Source organism: Bos indicus x Bos taurus, chromosome X (genome assembly GCF_003369695.1).
Source record: "Bos indicus x Bos taurus breed Angus x Brahman F1 hybrid chromosome X, Bos_hybrid_MaternalHap_v2.0, whole genome shotgun sequence".
Lineage (NCBI taxonomy): Eukaryota > Metazoa > Chordata > Mammalia > Artiodactyla > Bovidae > Bos > Bos indicus x Bos taurus.
Genome location: NC_040105.1, coordinates 30,092,287 through 30,109,155, shown reverse-complemented (window position 1 = coordinate 30,109,155; position 16,869 = coordinate 30,092,287). Strand labels below are relative to the sequence as shown.

Sequence of the window (16,869 nt, the reverse complement as noted above, 5' to 3'; positions counted from 1 at the left end):
CAGTCAAGATTGTGGGCTAGATATAGTGTCTGTTGTAGGGATCTGCCTGGTGCATTATAGGATGTTTAGGACCTGCTAAATGCCATTAGTGTCCCTGCACTTGTGACAACCAAAAATGTTTACATGGCAGACAAAATCTCTGTGTTCCACGGGAGGCAAAATCTTTCCCATTGACAACCAGTGATGTAGAGAAAAGAACAAAGGCATGTAGCAAAAAGAAGAAAAGAGTTTTTATGCATTTCACTTCTTACATCTGTCATCAGTCCCCAAGTCGTTAGAACTGAATTTTGAATTGTAAGATTATCATAACTTAATAGACCATATACCTTTTTAAGCCTATTTTTTGAAGTTTTTAGAGCATTCTTGCCCCCCGCCATTTTTTCCCCTGTTTTTCTAGTTGATAAATGCTCACTAATATCCAATTTTAAGTATAAGACTTCTTTATTTAATTATGTTAGTTTTGTCCTATTGTCTTCTATTGAAATAAATCTTTCATCTCTGACAGAACATGTCTTCCCACTCAAGGGGCAGCAGAGAAATATGCCTAATGCTCCACCTATTGAGTTTTGCATCATCCTTCACAGAATCTCAGTGTGTCTGAGGTTGTAGCATTTCCCTAGTTGGTTGAGCTTTGAGAGCAGCAGTTCTACCTTCCCCACTGAATTTGCTTACTCGACCAGTTCAAATTCCACCTTACTGTATATAATCTGCAAGCTCTCCCTTACAGTGTGAGTTGCCCGGGATATAATATAAACCTAGATGTAGCTGAGGTTATTTGAGGCTAGAGACTTCCAGATCAGTGGTGGTAACAGAGGTGCTTCCTTTGTTTGCAAGCCCTTCTGGTAGGTCTTGTTCTTGTGTTAGAGCTTGTCTTTATTTTCTCACACATAACAATTCCAGTGTGAATTTCCACTCTTTAGCCCCATTTTGGTTTCTGGAGTGAAATCCTTGTAGTGTAAACCACTTCCTAGCAGTCAGTTTCCTAACTTACCTAGGGCCCCACCTAGGTCTGACCTTGTTTTTTTAATATAATTTAATTTAGCCCTTTATTATCTGTAGTCTACTCATGGCTTGTTTTCATCTTATTAAGTTGAAAGAATGGAACTTTTAACTCAGCTCAGTGAAGATGTATTGATAACTTACATTGTCGTCAGTTTTTTAGTCTTTTCTTCATCTGGGATTACTGTTGTTTATCAGTATGGAGACTTATCACCTACTCTCTCTGGAAAATTTCTGTTTGTGGGTAATATATATAAGACACAGTAGTTTACCTTTTTTCCCCTTTAATTGTAGTACAGTTGATTTACAATGTTGTGTTAATTTCGGGTGTACAGAAAAATGATAACAGCTTTTATACATATAAACACACACATATATAAAGCCTTCCTCAGTGATCAGTGCAAAAAACAGAGGAAAACAATAGAATGGGAAAGACTAGAGATCTCATCAAGAAAATTAGTGATACCAAGGGAACGTTTCATGCAAAGATGGGCACAATTAAAGTCAGAAATGGTATGGACCTAAGAGAAGCAGAAGATATTAAGAAGAGGTGGCAACAACAGACAGAAGAACTGTACGAAAAAGGTCTTCATGACCCAGATAACCACGATGGTGTGATGACTCACCTAGAGCCAGACATCCGGGAATGCAAAGTCAAGTGGGCCTTAGGAAGCATCACTATGAACAAAGCTAGTGGAGGCGATGAAATTCCAGTTGAGCTATTTCAAATCCTAAAAGATGATGCTGTAAAAGTGCTACAGTCAATATGCCAGCAAATCTGGAAAACTCAGCAGTGTCCACAGGGCTAGAAAAGGTCAGCTTTCATTCCAGTCCCAAAGAAAGGCAATGCCAAAGAATGTTCAAACTACCGCACAGTTGCACTCATCTCACATGCCCGCAAAGTAATGCTCAAAATTCTCCAAGCCAAGCTTCAGCAGTATACATGATCCATGAACTTCCAAATGTTCAAGCTGGATATAGAAAAGGCAGAGGAACCAGAGATCAAATTGCCAATATCCATTGGATCATCAAAAAAGCACAAGAGTTCCAGAAAAACATCTACTTCTGCTTTATTGATTATGCCAAAGCCTTTGACTGTGTGGATCACCACAAACTGGAAAATTCTTCAAGATATGGGAATACCAGACCACCTGACCTGCCTCCTGAGAAATCTATATGCAGGTCAAAAGCAATAGTTAGAACTGGACGTGGAACAACAGACTGGTTCCAAATAGGAAAAGGAGTATGTCAAGGCTGTATATTGTCACCCTGCTTATTTAACTTATATGCAGAATACATTATACGAAATGCCAGGCTGGATGAAGTAGAAGCTGGAATCAAGATTGCCAGGAGAAATATCAATAACTTCAGATATGCAGATGACACCACCCTTATGGCAGAAAGTGAAGAGGAATTAAAGAGCCTCTTGAGGAGAGTGAAAGAGGAGAGTGAGAAAGTTGGCTTAAAGCTCAACATTCAGAAAACTAAGATCATAGCATCCAGTCCCATCACTTCATGGCAAATAGATGGGGAAACAGTGACAGGCTTTTATTTTTTTGGACTCCAAAATCACTGCAGGTGGTGACTGCAGCCACGAAATTAAAAGACGCTTGCCTCTTGGAAGAAAAGCTATGACCGTTGTAGACAGCATATTAAAAAGCAGAGACGTTACTTTGCTGACAAAGGTCCGTCTAGTCAAAGTTATGGTTTTTCCAGTGGTCATGTATGGATGTGAGAGTTGGACTATAAATATAAAGAAAGCCGAGTGCTGAAGAATTGATGCTTTTGAACTGTGGTGTTGGAGAAGACTCTTGAGAGTCCCTTGGACTGCAAGGAGATCCAACCAGTCCATCCTAAAGGAAATCTATCCTGAATATTCATTGGAAGGACTGATGTTGAAGCTGAAGCTCCAGTACTTTGGCCACCTGATGGGAAGAACTGACTCATTGGAAACGACCCTGATTCTGGGAAAGATTGAGGGCAGAAGGACAATGGGACAACAGAGGATGAAATGGTTGGATGGCATCACTGACTCAATGGACATGAGTTTGAGCAAGCTTCAGGAGTTGGTGATGGACAGGGACGCCTGGCATGCTGCAGTCCATGGGGTTGTAAAAAGTCGGACATGACTGAGCGGCTGAATTTATATATATACATATCCCTTGTTTTTCAGATTCTTTTCTACTATAAGTTATTAAAGATGTTGAATATAAGATAGTTCCCTGTGCTATACAGTAGGTCCTTGTTTATCTGTTTTATCCCCAACTCTAAACATATTCCTTCTTCCCTCCCTCCCTCTTTCTCCAGTAGTTTGAATTTAATATACAAGCTTTAAAGCATCCCTCTAGGCTGTAATCCCCCAACGGAGGATCAGTTTCGTGGGATATGATGCCTTATTGCCTCAGTCTTTTCAGGAGTGTTCATATATGTTTTCTTAAAAGTTCTGACCTCTTTGGCTGAACAGATTATCATTTTTTATTCATATTTACTGTTTGATAAATTTTTTATTCTTTTTTTCTTTTTAAAACATTTAGCAGGTCTGATACAATGTTTGAATCTCTTGTGGTGTTATTAAAATATTTCCATAAAGAAAACACTTAATCTTTTATTTATGGTTTAAAATTTTTCTTCCTAAGAAAATATGCTCAGCCTGTCACTTACAGACATGTGTATGAATAGGCTGACTACTTCCAACTTTGTATCATTAGAATTTAGTTCTTTTTTGTGGAAACTAATTCAGTGTAGAAAACATAATTGAAACGAGTCGCCAGTCCAGGTTCGATGCACGATACTGGATGCTTGGGGCTGGTGCACTGGGACGACCCAGAGGGATGGTATGGGGAGGGAGGAGGGTTCAGGATGGGGAACACATGTATACCTGTGGCGGATTCATTTCGATATATGGCAAAACCAATACAATATTGTAAAGTTAAAAAATAAAATAAAATTACAAATAAAAGAAAACATAATTGATAAAAAAAAAGTCAAATAATAAAGTGTCTGTAACTGCTTTAGATTTCAAATAAAACTCCATATTTTGTTCTCCTTTTAATCCATAGATTTATACACACCTTGAAGGAGCTATTTTATTTTCTCTCTTTTTTTCTTCCCTTAATTTATCTGCCAGTGGCATTGTCTAGTCAGCAACCAGTTTGAATCTTTTGGCTCCAAATTCACTGATATTTCACTGATATTCACTGATATATAACAATATCTATCTTCTATCTTAATATCTGTGTCCTCTCCACCCTTGATCAGCATGATTTAAAGCAGGATAAGAAAAAGCCCAAATGTAATTCTTTTCTTTTTCAATGTCAACAATTCCTTTTTTCCTTGGTTCGGGTAATGTAAAAAGTGTTTGAAGTTTAGTATCAAAAGGTTTATAGAAGGAAAAGGAGGAAAGTTATTGTGGCGTTTTGATAAAGTCAATTTGTTGTATTTCTGAGAATTCATCTTACACAGGTTTGCTTGACTGAATTTTCTTTCACTCCTTAAAGTTTCAGTATAGCAATGTACTTTTGGCATCATACAGTAGCCCCTGAAATTACTATATGACAATGGAAAGAGCACTGAGTGTCTGGAAACGAAGAATCTAGAACTGGCTCTCCAGCTAACTAGTTAAGTACCTGATGTCAAGTCTTGGAACTTCCCAGGCATGTCTTTTTTCATCTGGGAATGAGTTGAGTTGGAGTCAGTAAACCCTAAGAGTTCTCCCTCTAAAATTAAAGCATTTTATGTCATGCTTTTTATTTAGCTATATTCGGTTCACAGCAGAAGTGAAGTGTTTGCTTTTATTGCTTTCAATAAAATGTACTTCTCCCTAAAGTACAGTAATACGTGTATATGTGCATATTTGTATATATATTTATGAAATACAGAGATGGTCATGATAATTGAGAAACTTTAAAAGGGCATGAATAAATGTGTTTTAGACTAATACAATAGTTCTGAATTATATTGTTTAATGGAATACTGCTTTATTGCTGTTGATTGGAACATCTAAAATGGCAGTTTGTTATTTACCATCTTTGTGTGTGTGTGTAATTCTAAAAATTGGAATTTTGAAAGTTTACCAAGCTACTTTTGAGCAAGTAAAAACTTTGAGACTGTGGGAATGTGAATGAATTTCATTAAGGCAGTCAAGACTGGGTGGGTTTTGTGTTAAATTATTATAAGTTTGGCAGACTCCTAGAAACATAATTCAAAGAGTGAATTTTTTTTTTTTTTTTTTTTTACTGATTTCTTCAGTTAACTTAATCTTTCATAATGAAACAGTTGAAGTGATATAGGGATAACTGTGGTGAAATAAAAAGTATAGGCTGCTTGAGAATGTTTACTGTTTTGAATCTTTAGGAGTTTTATTGTTATTTTTTTCACTTTGGGGTTTGTTTGCCTTTTGAAAACTAACGCATGGTTATTTTCCTGTGTATCAGTGTAAATATTAATAATGGATATGACTTATACTTGTAGATTACAGCAAGTGTGGTGAATCCAAGATTAGCCCAACATTGTAATTTGTTGAGATGCAACAAGTGTAAGATGAGTCCTGGATTTGGAGTCAGAAAAGTTGGGGTTGAGTCACAAGGTTCATTAGTAGGTACTGTACATTTCTGTAGCAGTAGCAGTAGCGGTAGTACTCGTTATGTGAGCTAAATGTCTGTAAAATAATATGAATGGTTTGGGATCTGCCTTTCAGGATCGATGACCGTGAAGCTTTTTGTGTGTAAAAATACTACTGTCTACTTATTTTCTGACAATTGTGTTTACATAAATCTATGGCAAAGCTTCAGTTCCACTATTAGGATCTGTTAATGTTTGCCAATGTTCTGTGTACCCTTTTTTTTCCCCCTAGAATAACAACAATCTGGAAGCCTGTTGCCGAGCCCTTTCCCAGGAGAGTAGTAAATACTTATATATGGAATACCATAGTCCAGATGACAGCAGGATGAATAGAAACCGCCTTTTGCATATTAACCTGGGTATTCATTCTCCTAGTAGCTACCACCCAGGAGATGGTGTGCAACTTAATGGCGGTCGAACGCTGGTACATAGCTCAAGTGATGGACATATTGATCCACAGCATGCAGCAGGTAAACAGCTGATATGTTTAGTTCAGGAACCACACTCAGCTCCAGCTGTTGTTGCTACTACTCCAAACTACAATCCTTTTTTTATGAATGAACAGAACAGAAGTGCAGCTACTCCTCCTTCACAGCCACCTCAACAGCCATCTTCCATGCAAACAGGAATGACTCCATCTGCTATGCAAGGGCCTTCACCACCGCCGCCGCCACCTCCTTCCTACATGCACATACCTCGGTATAGTACCAATCCAATTACTGTTACAGTATCCCAAAACCTCCCTTCTGGACAGACTGTACCAAGAGCTTTACAAATTCTTCCACAAATTCCGAGCAATCTGTATGGGTCTCCTGGTTCTATTTATATTAGACAGACATCTCAGAGTTCATCAGGAAGACAGACTCCTCAAAATACACCGTGGCAGTCCTCACCACAGGGCCCAGTGCCTCATTATAGCCAGCGTCCTTTACCTGTGTATCCACATCAACAAAACTATCCACCTTCTCAGTATTCTCCCAAACAACAGCAGATCCCTCAACCTGCTTACCATTCACCACCTCCTTCTCAGTGTCCTTCACCCTTCAGCTCTCCTCAGCATCAAGTACAACCGTCTCCATTGGGCCACCCCAGTTCTCATGTCTTTATGCCACCTAGTCCTTCAACGACGCCACCCCATCCATATCAACAAGGACCTCCTAGCTATCAGAAACAGGGAAGCCATTCGGTAGCCTATCTCCCATATACAACATCTAGCTTACCCAAAGGATCCATGAAGAAGATAGAAATTACAGTCGAACCCTCTCAGAGATCTGGAACAGCCATGAATAGGAGTCCTTCACCTATCAGTAACCAGCCATCTCCACGGAATCAGCACTCATTGTACACAGCCACCACACCACCGTCAAGTTCTCCTTCTAGAGGGATATCCAGTCAACCGAAACCTCCGTTTACTGTCAATCCTGTGTATATTACATATACACAGCCCACTGGACCTTCTTGTGCTCCATCACCATCTCCTCGGATGATACCAAACCCAACGACCGTTTTTAAAATCACTGTAGGCCGAGCCATGACTGAAAATCTGTTAAATTTAGTGGACCAAGAAGAACGTTCTGCAGCCCCAGAACCTATCCAGCCCATTTCAGTGATACCAGGCTCTGGGGGAGAAAAGGGAAGCCATAAATATCAGAGAAGTTCCAGTTCTGGATCTGATGACTATGCTTATACACAAGGTAATTTCAGCCCTTTTATATGACATTGTCTTTGTGGGGCGATGGCAATCTCCTACTCAAAGCAAATAATTTATATTAGGTGTTTAATTAATGTACTATGTATTAAATATTTGGCAGTAGCATTGCTATTAAGAATAGGGTTAGTGCTTCAGAATCATCTACAGATTTTACTTTAAAATAGAAAAATGTAGTCATGATAAGAGTGCCTTCAAAGACTGTATGTTAAGAAGTGCATTCATTGGGAGAAAATCATAGGCCAGTGAAATCAACATAGTCCAAAACCCCAACTACAGAGTAGGAAAAAGTGACTCATAGAGGGTGGCCTAAAGCTTATCACAGGGAAAAATTTAAATATTTTTTAAGTGGATGGACTGAAGGGGGTAAGGAAGTTTTAAGTATTGTGTATTTATGGGAAGTAGGGTTGGTAATGAAAAACATTATTGGAGTAGTTCACAGTGGACCTAACTCAGTATAAAGAGAAGAAAGTATCTTAAAAGTTTGTTAAAAGATAGGGGAGAATTGACTATTTCAGTATATGTGAAATGACACCCAGGGATCATTGAAGACAATCTTAGGGAAACTAAGGACAATAGAAGAGGAGGAATGTATAGATGATATTATTTTGGCAGAAGGAACCAGATCCAAATTAAAGTACACAGGAAGGCCAAATCACATTAGCAAGACTTTAGAATAAATGTCAACTGAAGTTGAATGACCGGGGTCTTTATGGGTATTTCATACATTAGCCATGCATGTACAGATGTCCCTGTCACTTGTTCAGTGTTATTTTCTGCAATGACTTTGTCTGTAATGCTATAGCTTTGCTGTTACATCAGCGAGCAAGGATGGAGAGGTTAGCAAAGCAATTGAAACTTGAGAAAGAGGAGCTAGAGCGCTTGAAGGCAGAAGTTAATGGTATGGAGCATGACCTGATGCAGAGGCGGCTCAGAAGGGTCAGCTGCACCACGGCGATCCCAACGGTAAGTAGGATCTACTAGGATGTATTAGGCGGGGGCTGGGGAGCATGTTGCATGTCTGGGCTGCTGCTTCTGATGTTAACTTCTCTTCCCGGTAGCATTTTGTTCTGTCAGCAGCACATGAAGGATGTTTGCCTTTTGTTCTCAGCCAAATAAATGGATAGTTTCTTTTGTTCTCTTGGGGGAATTCCGTAGTTTCATGAGTATTTTCAAAGATAATTAATGTATGGCAGCTCAGTCACTATAGATTGCTTTCTGTTAGAATAGAAATGAGAAGTAAAACTTGACCAAATGCTTTATAAGTGTTCACAGGTATTCATTTATGCTTTTGTGTATTATGTACATATATATTTAAGACAGTTATTTTTCTCAGTACATTAATGTACATGAGTTAGAGCAAGATCGATATGCATCTTGGGAAAGTGTTGACTCTAGATCATTATCAAGCAGAGTAATTTTAAGTGTAGATAATTGTAGAAACTAAGATAACAGTTTGAACAGGAGTTGTAACAGGGGTTATAGAAGTACTGTCATGCATAGATTTGGGCCACATACTGTTAACAAATTGGTAGCTATGTAAGTTCAACAATTCTTAAAAACCTCAGACCCCAAATAGCATTTGACTCTTCAACATTGATTTAGCAAGCAATTTTTTCAGCTTATGAGTGTGGTCCAAAGTGAGGAGTTTAGTGTATACCTGCTAGAGGGAAGAATCGAGCCATCCCTCAAGAAATAACTTGAATACTATATATGGTAAGTGATCTGTGAGGTTGAGTGAGAAGTTGCCTCAGCGAGTCGATCTGCGTCCTCCATGTACTTTGCTCTCACTAGTCCTCTAAAGCGTTCTGTGTAGAACTCTTGTGTGTTCTTGAGGAAGCAACTCGCTCTATTCTTTTACCTGAAGGCATTCTTAACCTCTTTTGACCAAGGTTAAGTTCAGAGACAAAGGAGGGAAAGAGAAGCTAAGGGTTTAGGAGCTACTAGCTGATATAGTGGTTAGGACTTTGCCCCCGAAGGCAAGGGATATGGGTTTCATTCCTGGTTAGGGAAGTAAGATACTAGCTCTAATGGGAGACAACAGGAGACTAGGGGACTGCCAAGGTGATGCCGAATCCTTCTCTAGCACCCCTGGAGACTTAGGGATTGCAAACCTCATGCAGTATCCTTTTTTAGCATCCTCTCAGGAGACTTGGGGACTGCCAACCTAATGCCATATTCTTTTCTAGCATCACAGGATACTTAGGGATTACAAACCTCATGCAATATCCCTTCTCTAGCATCATCTCAGGAGACAGGAGATGCCTAAAGGATGGCAAACCTCATGCACTATCCTCTCCCATCCTCTCTGGAGACTTAGGGACTGCCAACCTGATGTTGTATCCTTCTCTAGCATTGTCTCAGGAGACTTAGACATCACAAACCTTATACAGTATCCTTCTCCTAGCATCATTTCAGGAGACAGGAGACTGAGACGACTTAAGGATGGCAAACCTCATGCAGTATCCTTCTCTAGCTTCGTCTCAGGAGATGACTTAGGGATGGCAAACCTCTTGCACTATCCTCTCTCATCGTCTCAGGAGACAGCAGACGTATGGACTGCCAACCTGATGCCATATCCTTTTCTAGCATCACAGGAGACAGGAGACTTAGGGATTGCAAACCACATGCAGTATCCCTTCTCTAGCATCAACTGAGGAGACAGGAGATGCCTAAGGGATGGCAAACCTGATGGTGCAGTTCTCCTGCATCATCTCAGAAGACTTAGGGATGGCAAGCCTGATACAGTATCCTTCTCTAGCATCATCACAGGAGACTTGGGGGACTGCAAACCTGTTGCAGTGTCCTTCTCTAGCATCCCAGGAAACAGGAGATTTAAGGATTGCACACCTGATCCAGTATCCTTCTCTTGCATCCATCTCTGGAGACAGGAGACTTAGGGATTGCAAACCTCATTCATTATCCTTCTATAGAAACCCTCTATGGAGACAGGAAGCTTATTGTGTACAAACCTCATTCATTATCCTGCTATAGAAACACTCTATAGATACAGAAGAGAGGAGACTCACTGATTACAAATCTGATTCATTTTCCTTTCTTAGAATCCCTCTATGGAGACAGGATACAGGAGACACTTTTATTGATTACAAACCTGATTCATTGTGCATCTATAGAATACCTCTGTGGAGATAGGAGACTTATTTATTAGAAACCTGATTCATTATCCTTCTATAGAATCCCTCTTTGTAGACAGGTAACAGGAGCCGTATTGATTACAAACCTGATTTAGTATCCTTCTCTAGAATCTGTGTATATAGACAGGATACACAAGACAGGAGGCACAACAGTAGACAGGCAATTCAGGAAACAGGAGTCACAGGAGACTGTCAACAACAGACAAAGGAGACAGGAGACAACACTTATTTATTACACACCTAATACATTATCCTTGTATAGAATTCCTCTATGGAGACAGGAAAACAGGAAATGACACCCTTTTGTTGATTACAAACTTGATACATTATCCTTCTATAGAAACCCTCTATGGAGACAGGGAAAGAAGATGACACAGTTTCATTGATTACAAACCTGATATATTATCCTTCTGTAGACTCCCTGTATGGAGACAGGAGATACTTGATTACAAACATGATTCATCATACTTCAATTCAAAATCAATTTTATGATGAAAAAACCCTCCCAGTGCACATGTGACTTTGAATCCCTCTTCTCCTATTTCACTTATACCTCCTTGGATAAGCTTACTTTCTTTATATTTGGTCTCTCTTCTACAATATCCACGACTACCCATCTCATAGAATTTTTTTACATGTCCAGAAGAACCTAAGATAATATGCATTACACAGTTTATATAATGCTTAACAAATAGTCTTCTTACTACATAATTTTGATTTACAAAACAGTGGAAAAATATGCTTAAATCTGAAATGTTTTGAAAATACTTGATTTTCTTTTCATTTTAGGAACCTGTATAACATATAAATGTCAAAGCATTTAGTCAGAATTCCCTTTTTGTTCCTAGAGGCTCATTGCTAATGCTTATATGGCTTCTTTAACCAGTAGTACATGAACACCTGGTTAGAAACCCATGTGCCTCGTCAAACTGAAATGCATATTTGTGACCAACTATAGGTACAGTTGCAGAAACTTAGAGGATCAGCAAAATAATCTTTCCAAGGAGGACTGAAGTTGAAAAATGCCTAATAGCCATCATTTCTCTCAGGCTGTTGTTTGCAAAGCCTTTTATTAAATGCTGTGAGAGATGTCATCGCTTAACCACATCTGTATGCAAAAAGACATACATAGATCCATGAACCTGTACATGGGGGAAGAAAAGCTAATGTAACACAGTGAATCAATAGTGCTGGCCAACTACATGGTAATGATATTAACTACTTTGAGAGTTCTGAGATAGAACTCTGTTAGCTGTTTGCTAGTGGAGTTCAAAGAGGTGACAATTGCATGGAGAAGGGGGAAATTTAAGTTATACCTTGAAAGATAAATAAGATTTTACTCATCAGCGCTTCCACTTACTCCATCCCACAAGTTTTTTCCTCTTCATTGGTCTTCTGATTAATTGGGTGGTGGCATCAACCTACTCACAGTCCTGGATGCATAATCAAGGCAAAACCATGAAAGAACATCACTGGTCTTTGACCTTCTTCTCTCTGACAAATACTCTTCAACTGATAGAACAGGTGAATTAAGGTATTTCTGCCATGTTTTGTACAACAAGCTATTTTTTTCCTTAGAAATGTCAGATGTTAAGTATTCTGGAATTTTACAAACAAGCAAGGTTAAATGACACCAAACCCATCTTGAAATCCCACCTTCATGAAAATACAGTATAGTGTCCTACAAATACTAGTAATGGTCCAGAAACAGCTATTGTCCCCTCACTCCAAAGCTGTTAGGAGGCATAGGAATCTGACAGAAAAAAATCATAGTTCAGTGAGTACCAAGGGTTCTGTTGTCTTTGGAAATGAGCATGTTGACAAGAGCCTTTTGGTTGTTACTAGCAAATGTGCAGTGGCCTCTTGACTATAACGTTTATTATAGTTATTTCCATACCTGATTACACAGCTTCACTGTTCAAGACCACTCTACCTGAAATAGCCCCCTCTGCCCGCAAATATGTTAGAAGGATTTGCTCCTTTAGGTACTTGACTTTCTCCAAAATTCTACAAAGCAAAGACTAGATTCTTTGATATATTCCTGGGAAGACAGCATCACTTTTTGAAACCCTTGAACAAGTGCTTTACTACAATGCTCAGATGTGTTTTACACTTTTAATAGTTAATATAGACAAGATGTAAGCATTTATTTTACATGTTAACATAGGAATGAGAAGAGCAATCCATGATAAGTATTTCTCAATGACGTTTTTGTTCCCCTATCATTCGAAGGGATTGCTGCACTTATTATAGACTGCCTGTTACATTACTTTCTTAAAACTTTTGACACCACCTAATTTAATGGACATTCCCAGATATTCTGAGATGTCCTAACAGGATAGTATCTTGCATCATTCAGAATTAACCCATTTTTCTAGATTTTCCTTCACTTTTATATTTAGCTTTTTAGTAAAACACCATGTTTAGCAGAAGATTATTTTCTTCTGTCTTCCTGTGATAGCAGATATTATCTTTTACTTCATGTAGTTACAGTCACCTTAGTAAGTGGTTTCCTAGCTGTACTGTGCTGAAAGCTTCATTACCTCTAGAGTCTAAACTCTGAACTTCATTTTTTACTGTACATATATGTGAATAGTAAAGACATTCAGAACTTTGGGGGAAGTAGAGGCTTCCAAAAAGCTTTACCCAATCGAAAAATAGGGCTCTTTTCACATTTCAGTGTCTCATGTTCATGTCAAGGCAGAAAGAAACAGACTTGGGGGGAGAATGGAATCTATTTGTTTCTGCAGTTTCCATGCACTAGGTTACTAGCTTTCTTTTATGTAGGAAAAACAGAAGATGCAAAGATTTCTAGAGACGTTTCTAAAGTAGACTTCTGTATAAATCCTGGATCTGCCCATTACGAGTTTTTAAGAACCTTGGGAAAATTATATAACCTGTTTGTGCCTCAGCTTCATCATATATACCCTGGGGGTGATATCAGTACTTACCTGGGAAGATAATGTTGAGGCAAGAGTGAGAGACTTCTGGCGAACATAGTGCCTGACAGTTAGTAACTATTCATTAAAAGAAGTACCACTGTAATTTTTACCAGCCTTGACAAGACTAAAATCATGGAAACTGCTTGTTTACAAGGTTGTTGCCTAGTTTCCCTTACCATGCAAATGTAGAAAGAAAATATTCTCAATGCTCTGTGATTAATATATGTTAGTATTTGTATGAGAGAACATAGTGTAGTATGATAGCCCCGCCACATTATGTGAGGATTTTGTTTTTATGTGTCCATATTGATGTCACCATTTCACCTATTCCTTGGAAAACATAGTATAAAGCCTTCTCAAACATGCCCTTTAAGGGATTAAGGCCATTTTCTTGGTAATAACCTATCAGAACAGTTAACATGAATACCAGTTCTTAAATGTTGGGCTTGATAATGACTTTCCCACAATTGCTATTTTGGGTCCTTTCTTACTAGCCTGAGGAAATGACAAGATTGAGAAGCATGAACAGACAACTCCAGATAAATGTTGACTGTACACTGAAAGAAGTTGACCTCCTTCAATCTAGAGGTATAGACTTGATTATTTGGTAAACCATAAGTAATACTGTGGTGTGTTATGCTGCTTCAATAGCAATCATTTTGGTTTTACAGATATAATGGGTAAAAACTACCTTTTATAAGATCACAGTCCTGGTATAGACATCCCTCACCTCACAGTCAGATCAGATTTGGGTGATCAAAAATAATTTTACTTATACAACTTCATCATTAAGTTCTTACCATTTAGACTGTTTTATGGTGGTACTCTATATTTATCATCTTTTAGTCATAGACTATTTCATAAACTGTTGGGTTTTATTTCCAAAACACAGTAGATTTATGTGATAGTCATCTAAGATGTCTGTGCAAACAGGGATCCCAACTCAGAACATCAGATTACTCAGTTTAAAAGGAAAATCTGTATTCCGTTTTCTTTGTTATGTGTTACATGAAAACATTCAACTATATCTTAGAGATTTCATTTTTGTGGCTTTCTTATTGAAGTCTACTACAGTAAAAGCTCCCCAAGTTCACTTTGATATACTCAGCTCACTAGGTTAGAGATATGCTTCATTTTCCTCTGTAAAATATCCAGCCATGAGGCTGCATTCTGGCAAGTCCACGTACTATTGCTCCCATCAGTTGAATTGTCTGCTTACCAACAGACAGTTGTGCCTGTTCTCAAACCTGCTTAGATTACAAAAGGATGGTAACTGGCATAATGTTTTTAAAATGGATATGGATGTAAGAAATGCTGCTTTTTCTATTAAAATGATAGGCAGATGCTTTATAAAGACTCAAGGGCAGACACTACAAAAACATAGAGACTGTGAATTAGATATAGTGAAAACAACTGAAAAGGGCTATGAAGGAAAATCATAAACATCTAATAGGATTCTAGTCTCAAATTAACTGTTCTTAAAATATCTTTTTTTGCTGCATTCTAAAATGAAAACAGGAAATTATAGATCGCGTTACAGCAAACTAGCCTGCTGTCTGTTTTTGTAAATAGTTTCAGTGGAACATAGCCACACCCATTTCTCTACATATTGCCTGAGCCTGCTTTTGTGTTTGAACACCACAGTTGAGGGCTTACAACTGTATTTCAGGTCTACAAAACTTAAAATGTTTATTGTCTGGCCCTTTACAGTAAAAGTTTGCTCACCCCTACTTTAGGTCATCATTACAGGTCGAGTTTATTTCTGAAAGACAATATAGAAGTCTGGTCAACACACACAAAGAAAAGGTCTTGGTCTAACATTGAAATATTGCTTTGATCCTATTTTTCTATCCTTAAGGTTGCTGTGTAATTAATTGTTAACAATTCTGTGTGCGAGTCAGCCAACCCAACATTACTTACTGTTCTAAATTATGGCAGCTGAGAGAGCTTCTACTCTCTTTTCAAGTACCCCATTACCATTTTAAAGCTAGATTACACAGTAGAGGCAGGAGAATAAAAAGATATGGAACTTTGTGCAATAGACAGAAGCACATTTCCATGTGAAACTTAAGCACTCTGGTTGAGTACCCTTATTTTCAGAAGCCTAGGAACTCTACAGCCTAGTAGCTGTAAGCAGTGAAAGACACTGTATGGGAGATTATACAAACCACTGTTACTGTATTAGAAGGTTGCATCCATTATTTTGTTTCTGTGTTCTTTGAAGATAAACAAGAATCCCTGAAACATTGCATTAGGATATTTTTAGTAAAGGCCTTATAGGATCTAGAAATGAAAGCAGCAGTTGTAACTCAAGAAATTGAAGAAATAATATATACAGCATCTTAAACCATAAAAAGATCTAATAAATAAATTAAGTACCATTATGGCTTTCATGAGCCATCATGGGATTTGTTTTCAGAAAATTATTAAACACAGCATAACTAAATGGAATAAAAGTACTTCTATAATAGGACCTGCAAGGAAAACTGTTCTTAAGGTTTTATAAACAAAGACCTACCTGTGTTTTTGGTCTCCAGTGGGCCACAAAGAGCTCTTTTTGGTACTGTGTTAGTCGCTCAGTGGTGTCCGACTGTGTGATCTCATGGACTGTAGCCTGCCAGGCTCCTCTGTCCATGGAACGCTCCAGGCAAGAATACTGGAGTGACTTGCCATTTCCTTCTCCAGGGTGTCTTCCCGACCCAAGGGTCGAATCTGGGTCTGTTACATTGTAGGCAGATTCTAATCTCCCTTCATAAGGGGTCCAAATATATCTACTTTATACTAAGTTCCATTCTTACATTCTCTGGAAAATTTTGTACTGAGTTTCCAACCTTAACTTTTCATCTAGAGATTCTAGACATTTTCTGACATGCAGCATTTGGATTTGATAGTTATCAGTACATGACTTGATAAAAGGCAGCTTTATTTTTACTTTTGGTGAGCAAAACTTTCTTGGGGAAAATAACTGGGTTTAAAATTCAGCAGATTCAATGTATTTAAGCTATCAGTACCACACAACATCCTCTGTGAATAAGCATGGATACAGTTTAAAAGTTTAACTGGAACTGTGCAGAACTACTGGCAGGTTGCAATGACACGTTCACAGATGTGAACATAGGACCCAAAGCTGGCATTGGATCAAAACCGACCTTAGAGAAATCATGTCAGGAAAAGGAGCTAAAACAGAAACTGTATCAAGGAGTAAACAGTTTAAATGAGAGAGATGAGATTGTTCTATTATTCTGAAATTGACAGCATATCATTTTTTTTTTTTTATTGATAAGTCTATGGGCAACGTTCGGAGAAGGAAATGGCAACCCACTCCAGTGTTCTTGCCTGGAGAATCCCAGGGACAGAGAAGCCTGGTGGGCAGCCATCTATGGGGTCGCGCAGAGTCAGACACGACTGAAGCGACTTAGCAGAAGCAGCAGCATAGGCAACATTG

At 38.5% G+C, this 16,869-nt stretch overlaps 1 protein-coding gene across 7 annotated transcripts in view; it reads left to right on the top strand.

Moving 5' to 3' along the window:
* TAB3 (TGF-beta activated kinase 1 (MAP3K7) binding protein 3) overlaps positions 1–16,869 on the top strand; it is a 93,304-nt gene that overhangs the window by 57,033 nt on the left and 19,402 nt on the right. For 5 of the 7 annotated variants that reach the window (XM_027533030.1, XM_027533029.1, XM_027533028.1 and 2 more), the window contains 3 exons: positions 5,852–7,313; positions 8,133–8,293; positions 13,919–14,012. In XM_027533030.1, the coding sequence (XP_027388831.1) occupies positions 5,852–7,313; positions 8,133–8,293; positions 13,919–14,012 (1,717 nt within the window). Of the gene's footprint in view, positions 1–5,489; positions 5,597–5,851; positions 7,314–8,132; positions 8,294–13,918; positions 14,013–16,869 lie in introns of those variants that run through there. The other 2 variants (XM_027533032.1, XM_027533033.1) reach the window with 2 other exon arrangements.